Source organism: Populus trichocarpa, chromosome 6 (assembly GCF_000002775.5).
Source record: "Populus trichocarpa isolate Nisqually-1 chromosome 6, P.trichocarpa_v4.1, whole genome shotgun sequence".
Lineage (NCBI taxonomy): Eukaryota > Viridiplantae > Streptophyta > Magnoliopsida > Malpighiales > Salicaceae > Populus > Populus trichocarpa.
This window is the reverse complement of record NC_037290.2, coordinates 10,240,241-10,247,987: the sequence shown is the minus strand read 5'-3', so window position 1 is coordinate 10,247,987 and position 7,747 is coordinate 10,240,241. Positions and strand designations below refer to the sequence as shown.

The following is a 7,747-nucleotide window of genomic DNA, read 5'->3' as shown; positions in this document are numbered from 1 at the left end:
TGCCCAGGTTAACAATTCTTCTCCACATAAGTCACCAGGGCGAATCAGGGATGAATTAAGTGATGGAAGAAAAATTGGTGTGGTAGGGTTTATGTACAGCAAAACAAAGATACAACACTTAAGTGATGGAAGAAGGCAATTTTATTAAAGTGTTTTATTATTTTTTTTTTTTGTATATTCCTCTCTATACATCCATGTATTATGCTTCTGATTACAAACTTATTTATAAGCCTCAATAGACTTATTTGCGACTTGGTCTTGTATCTTTATATACTTGACTTCAACTTCCTTAATTATATCAAGCTCTATAAATTTGTCTTTATCTCCACACATGTGATTGCTGACACCATTGTCTAGAAAACACGTGTTTATTTGGCTTGCATTCATTCATCATGAACTAGTAATAGGGTGTCTCCTCTTTCAAATTTGTCTCTTCCTTATTTTTCTCTGTCTTGTCCACACTCTCTACCTCCTTGGATATATCTAGAACCATCTTTTTCTCTTTTGAATAATGTTTTAAAAAGAGTGTTTGTGCACTTACATCTTCTTGAATGTCATTGACTCTTTTTTCATGAGCTTGTAGTTTTCCCATGGATCCTTGAAAAATTAAAAAGTTCATATTTTGTTATTCCTTTATCGTGACCATCACATAATGGAACTTTTTTTATAAAAAGCGTAGAATAATCTTTACAACACTTGTTTCCTCCATCTTTTTTCTATTTCTTTTCATTTGATTGTGTATGGACAATACTCTAAAAAAGTAATCTAAAATACTCTCTGATTCAAGTATATGTGGCTTTTCAAAGTCACCTCGTAACTTTTGTAGGTGTACCTTTTTTATATTGTCAGTTTCTTGGTTTGATTATTGCAAAACTTCTCATACTTACTTAGTGATGGTTGCATTAGTCACTATCTCAAAAGTGGCATTACGCAAACATTGATGGATGATTGTGAGTACTTGTTGATCTTTTCTTCGCACCTTTCGCATAACCTCCTTTTGGGATGAAGTCAACGTTACTCCTTCTATAAACTCCTTAAAGTTTTTTTCAACCGTTTTTCACATATCATGGGAATCTATCTAAGCTTTCATACGAATACATCAAATTTAATAATTGTCATTTGTCAATTGAAGATATTGAAGTGAGAAGTTTATATTAGCCATGTTAAACAATTAAAAAAAAAGCTTTGATACCACTTTTGAGAGTATGTACAACAAAAACAAAGATACAAAACTAAAGAACAAGAAGAAAATCAGAGAGGAAGGCAATCTTATTAAGTGTTTTTTTCTTATATATTTCTCTTTACACATATATGTATTGTGTTTCTTATTATAAGTCTATTTATAGGCCTCAAGCCCTAGACAAACAATGAACTAAATTACTCAAAAAAAAATCTAATATAAACAGGAAATATATTTTGTTAGCTGAACTGATCAACCAATTTTCAATCGGTAGACAGGTTCTTCTATTTTTTAAAAAAACCAAAAATTGGTTTACTTTCAACATTAAGAAAATCAAGGTGGCCACCATCGTGTACTGAGTCTAGCAAACTTCGGACAATGAAGAACATCTCATTAATAGGATCAGCCATGCGATGATCTACACAAGCACCTTGGTCATATAGGCATGGTATTAGCTTTTCACATATTGCATCTAGCACTTGCTCATCCATCATGTCAAAAAGTGGTACCTGTTATAACAAGTTCTGAAATTTAGTCTTCTGCTACTTTGGGGCTAACAACACCAGCCAAGAAAGAAGTCTAGCCACGTATTATAAGCAAATTAAGCTCACTTATCATTTATGTTGATTGTGCCTTCTCACACTCTGCCTCGTTGCATGGGACAGCTGCTTTTATCGCATCCATCATTCTGTATCATTCTTGGAAATCCTCTACTGCTCCAGTTCGTGCAGTAGTGTATTGCTGATACCTCTAGCATTATTTTTTTACGCATTTTTTAGTGAAAAGAAAAACAGCAACTACACTTCCGAACACTTCTTTATCTCCGTTTCACAAGAAACGCAACCAAAAGCAACAGAAGGATTAAGGATTTGCAACACAAAAAAATAAACATAAATGAAAGGAAAAAGGAAAAGAGGGGGAGGGGGTGTCTCAAATTTCTTCATAAAATAGACTGAGGTTGTAATTAACTTACGTGACTTACCAATATAAACAGCAACGAATTAAAAGCTGCCTCAGCCCATGCTGTTTCCAACACTCCAGGCCTTGGTGATTTGACTTCCAAATGGAACGATAAGATTCAGCCTCAGCGGAAACTGGGTTATGAGAGAAATGAGAATAATGTTTTTCTTAAGATCCATTGACGAACACAAATAACATATGCCTCCTCAATTGATTGCAACGAAGAAAAAGCAGTTGGCCGGTTATAAATTATTATAGCTATGAATTAGAGCAGGCAGGCAGACAGACCTTACAGAAGCAGCCATAGTGCTCAATCTACTGTTTTCGAGACCCCAACCGGTGATATTTCATTGTCTCAAATATTATCGCATCATAATCATTTTTGGTCATTTATCAGCATAAAGCAGTGCATTTCCAAAACTCAACAGCAAAAATCAACCAGCTTTCTGATGCTGAAATTCTTAATGATCATGTGAGCATGAAAACATAACTATTTTGAGAACTTGAAAGCATTTCCTTTTACTGAATTTTCTCATAGTGGGTCGGGGGTAAGTGGGATGTTGAACGCACAAGTAACGTTGCAAGTCCCATTTCTTTAGTCAACCAAAAGTTGGATTTCCTTCACAGAATTGCAGAAAACTCGTATATTGTTAATCCATGCAAAAATGAAGAGCTCACTTCTTTCATCACCTCCTTAGGAAAAAACATGTCAACACTAGAAATGGACACCTGAGGGCGTATCATATATTCCAATTCACTCTTATATTGTTTACACGACAACCGATGACGTATAATCACGTGGTGAGGATGCCATTATTTGAGAATCCCTGCCTCGTTTTCACAGAAGACAGCCGGCAAGGGAGTGATTCACATTTGAATGGATGTCACACCCTACGCTGATGTCTTCAGCTTGCTTGTTATTAATCCAAGAAGGAAGATATTTTCTTTGGGTATAGAAAACTATGGAGGATGGCCAACAAGCGAACAAGTCCAAAGAAACAAGAAAAACACATCAACGTTGTATCAATTCAACGGATATTTCAGCTACTAGACATCCATAAGATAGACAGTGATATCATGTGGGAGATGCTATAATAAAGAGTTAAATAGACAGTGATAGCATCTGGGAGATGCTATAATAAAGAGTTAAATTGATAAAATGGTTTTTTAAATAGTGTACATTTCAATAATAAAAAACTATTTAGAATAGTCAATTATATTTTAATATATTTTATGTTAAACTAATTTTAATATAATTATATAACTAATTTAGTTATTTTTTATATAATATAATCATGATGTTATTAATTATATAATTAATGAGTAATTTATAAAATTAATGAATATAAAAGTTAAAATATATAATTTTAAATTTAAATTTTAATGAAGTAATATATATTAATTAACTGGAGGATAATTAATTTTTGTTTCTCTAAATCACATAGAAGATGAGGTACAAGGCAAGGCTTTAAAATTTACAAGTTTATTTTCTTCTTGTTGTTCTGTTTTTAAAGAGGGAAAAAGACATGTCATTTCATTTACTTTTAAGAAAAATATAGAAATAGCATTTCAAAACAATAATAGCTATTTTAACTGGTCATATAGCTTACTCGTTGGAATAGTTAAAACTAAAATTAAAAGATAAAAATACAATATTTTTATTTCGACTCTTGTTGCGTTGGAGATGCTCTGAGGAGAGATTGTTCCCTCTAGGCTAGTGTTCGACAACGAGAGAGGATAATTTTCCTACGACTTGCCAAGTACTTCGGTTAAAAATTTTCCCCTTCCTAAGAACACATTAGGGATTTTATTTTTCTACTTTTTTAAAAAAAAGAATAAATGATCTTAGTATAAACTAAGTACACATGAGCAGCCCTCGCCCCGTGACACTCACTAAGCCCCCCGTCTCTCTGGTTGATCCTATCACAGAGCCTCTCTCTCGTCTTATTAGTCATATTCAGTTTTCTTGGGTTCCTTTTCCTCTTAAATTTGCAGCCGTAGGACCATCCCGTAACTGGGCTGTGATACTTCTCACTCTTACATTCCTTTATAAAATTTGGTTTGAATCTTGCAGCTGACTGTAGACTTGTTTCGGCCGAAATTGGTATGGGAAACTCGTCCATTCTGGGTCAGGTAATTTATAAAAAAGTTGAGGTGAACCCAAAAGACCTCATTTTAACCCGTTTGCTCACTCACTTCTATACACCACAGAGTAATTTTGCTGAATAAATCCGTAAATATATACAGCACTTGTCAGTGCCTCCAGACAAGTTCTTGAAAATCATAGCTTGTAAACACTCTTCTACTGCAGCTCAAGGTAAATCCAAGCTTGTAAACACTCCTACAGCATTCGATAATGAATTTACGAGAAAGCCTGGTTTATAAACCGTGTCATGTTTTTACTTCCAGCACCAATGAATTTCATGCCATGCAAATCACATCACAAAAACCATGAAAATTGTTCGTCAACAATAATCATTTCACAATTTCCATATCCAATCTCACTGTTGTTGATGCTGGGCACTTGCCATCAGATTCTTAAGGAAATTTACTTGACTTACCTCCACTTGCAAAGTTTCTTTAGCTTCCCTGCAAGCAACTATTAATTTCAAAATCTTGGAACCCAACCCTGAGTTTGGATTTTCCCTGCAATTCATTGAACAATCACAAAGCTCTTCTAGCACAACCCAAATGGCAAAAGTCAAAGCAACTCAATAATTCATACATCACCTCGATAAATAAACTACACATGTTTTTCCATCTGGATCGCAGTATTTAAAACATACATCAAGAAATTTCAACACATTTAATCAACTCTTGTTCATCCGCAATGCATCTATCAAGGAGCCACGTTCAGGTAGGTTGCAAGACTGGAATAGACTGCAACTGTGTATCTCCCAAGTCCCTGCAACAAAAATTAGATAGAAAATAAGTTTATTAAATTTAATATAACATTTACGTTCACACCCAGACTTAAAGAGAAAATATGTAAAGACAAGTACCACCCAAAATATTTCCTCGGGAGAAGATATAGAAAAGGTTTAGTGCTCAAAATCGACGCCTTGGCTTAGCTTCTGCAACTGAGACTCGAATTGCTCTGCCATCCAATTCCTGCACCAAACAAACTTCATTAAGTGACAATTAATTTGTAGCTAAGTAGACTTCTAAGTGCTTTAGGAAAATAGCAGGAGCAAATATCAGATTTGACATGGTGTAAACTTAGGAGTTGCATTTGAACAAAACTTCATGCATTATTCAAGGAGCCATTATGGTAAAACATATGATCTTCAAAAGACTCTTGCCAAACATATACATTTGTATGCATAACAAGTCTTTAAATGAATGCAAATCAACTGTATTACAAATTTTATCAAAAAAACATCAGGAAAGTGACAACCAATACTCTCAAATGCAACAAGACAAAACACAAATGATTGACACTTAAACTTAGTTGCAAGACTAGCAATTTTAGAATCTTAGATTCAGCACATGATAGCCCACTCAAAGAATATAGCATATCTTCAAGAAAAATGGAAATGATATACTTACAGCGCCATTTAAGGAGTCAACGGCATCCTCAACCTCTTCAGCAGAACTATAAGTAACAAAACCAAAGCCCTTTGATCTACCACTATCCCTGTCATAAACCACTTTAGCATCCATCACCTTCCCTTTCTCTCTAAACAACGACTCAAGCGCCGAGTCATCAACATTCCATGAAAGGTTACCGACATAAACACGATTGCTAGAATCAAAGGTTTCACCACCTCTAGCCCCAGGGCCTCTTGAGAAGGAATTTTCCCTCTGGGGAAGTCTTGAGAAGGAAGTTTCCCTCTGGGGAGGGGGTCCAGAATTCACCCTCAATGGCCTCCCATCAAGTTCCTGCATGGAAAGCTATCACTTAGATACAATAAACCTAACTTTTATGAGCCGCAACCTGGTAATAAATATAAAAGGGATGCATTAAATGGGACACGGACAATTATAATTAAATTTGATAATTTTGCAAACTACGCTACGAAATCCTCTATGTATCTCTGTTTATAAGGGACTTACATAGCCATTGAACTGTTGAGAAGCTGCTTCAACTTCTTCAATAGTTGACATAGTCACAAAACCAAATCCTCTGCTTCTCCCAGTTACCTTGTCATATTTTACCTTCAAAAAATAACAAGTTCAGCACATTAAAGCAAATGGTTACTAATCTTTCAAATAAAGGGCAATCCAACCTCTAAAACTAGACCATAAGGACCCTATTGCATCCCATCAACACATCTTATCAATTATACAAGCAATCTTTTATTCCTTAAATTGGCTTCACTAAAAACCGTATGGAATAAAAAATGTATCTTTTAAAAAACTGAGAACACTCAAAATACTATAATTAACTTCAAATAAATGTTGCAATTTAGAGAAAATACATAAGAATTAAAACCATAAAACAGAAGCAAAGCTAACAGAGAAATAAAAGGAGGGTCTTTAAAAGAAAAGGAAGAGGGAGAGAATACCTCAACCATCTCAACATTTCCAGCAGACTTAAAGAGATCAGCAAGCTGGGCGCTGTTAACATTAAAAGGGAGATTACCCACAAACAACTGGAGGTCGGGAGAGAAACTGGGCTCGTCTCCATCACCAAAGACATCCTCTTCTTGCCCGAATTCAGATGAAATGGCAACACTTTTTAGAAACCGAGAGGACAAAGGTTGCTGTTGCTTTTGCTGAAAGGAGAGAAAAAGAGAAGCGGGCTTGATAGAAGAAGTGGAGGAGAGGGATAAAAAAGAGAGCGAAGTGGGTTTGCTGTAGAAAGATTTTATGGTGTTTGGGTGGTTAAGCGATGGTAGGACTAGCGAAGAGGCAGATGTTGCAGACATGGTTTCCTTCTTTTCTTGTGTGTTTTGCAAAGAGAAACCAAGTGGTGGATATAGATAGACGGGGAAAAGATAAGGTGGTTTTTGAAACACAGCAGGTAGGTTTAAGGAAGGATAGTTTTCAAGTGAGACGGAGATATTTATGTGCGCACTGAGGGCAGGGCTTAGGGCCTTCTCCTTCTAGTTTGGTTTCTTGGGGTGTAAACGTAAACTGCAGATGAGGGTTTGGTTTTGCAGGAACAAGTGGTAGATTTTTAGGTTTTGGGCGTATGGGCCATTCAATTTTTAGATTTTGATAGATATGATTAGGGTAGAGGACAAGCTCGGTGGAGATATTTACTGACAAATGGATAACCTTCTTCTTGCGCAGCTCCTCCAACTCTCCACTCTCTTCTCTTCATAACCCTTTGTGTTGTGTGGACCTCTGTCTACCACTCGAATACACCTTTCAAGTATGAGGTTTTTTTCTTGGTACAAGGAGGGCCCAAAGGCCCAAACCGAAGAAACTAACCCGACGTCGTTCTTTCTACCCTCACCATGAGTTTCTACTTCTAGTTTCTTCACACTTTTATACACACCAAAATTGATCCTTTTCGCCGAAATTAATCCTTCCGTGATTAGCCAAAATCTTTCCCTACTTATTTTTTCATCTATTTTCACTCTCATTTATCAGAAATATAATGAAAATAAAATTTGAAGATTGAAACATAAAAATATAAAACTACAAGGAATAAATATA

The 7,747-nt window shown here is 35.5% G+C and overlaps 1 protein-coding gene across 2 annotated transcripts; it reads right to left on the bottom strand.

Moving 5' to 3' along the window:
- Positions 1–4,832: 4,832 nt before the first annotated feature.
- LOC18100185 (RNA-binding protein CP29B, chloroplastic) lies at positions 4,833–7,413 on the bottom strand. Of its 2 annotated transcripts, none has more exons than XM_006381384.3 (5): positions 6,649–7,413; positions 6,197–6,298; positions 5,690–6,022; positions 5,143–5,251; positions 4,833–5,045 (listed from the first exon to the last, which is right to left on the bottom strand). In XM_006381384.3, the coding sequence occupies exons 1-4, from the start codon at positions 7,009–7,011 to the stop codon at positions 5,189–5,191; spliced, it is 861 nt and encodes a 286-aa protein (XP_006381446.1). In that variant the 5' UTR covers positions 7,012–7,413; the 3' UTR covers positions 4,833–5,045; positions 5,143–5,188. The 2 variants fall into 2 exon arrangements, with proteins under 2 accessions (XP_006381446.1, XP_024459990.1); XM_024604222.2 differs by having other exon boundaries at positions 5,146–5,251.
- Positions 7,414–7,747: the final 334 nt, after the last annotated feature.

What these genes read in the sequence shown, in the direction of transcription:
- LOC18100185 (XM_006381384.3), bottom strand. Translation starts at nt 7,011, where the DNA reads ATGTCTGCAACATCTGCCTCTTCGCTAGTCCTACCATCGCTTAACCAC. An exon ending in GAAATGTTGAGATGGTTGAG is followed by an intron (nt 6,299 to 6,648) that starts GTATTCTCTCCC and finishes TATTTTTTGAAG; the next exon opens with GTAAAATATGACAAGGTAAC. An exon ending in CTCAACAGTTCAATGGCTAT is followed by an intron (nt 6,023 to 6,196) that starts GTAAGTCCCTTA and finishes CTTTCCATGCAG; the next exon opens with GAACTTGATGGGAGGCCATT.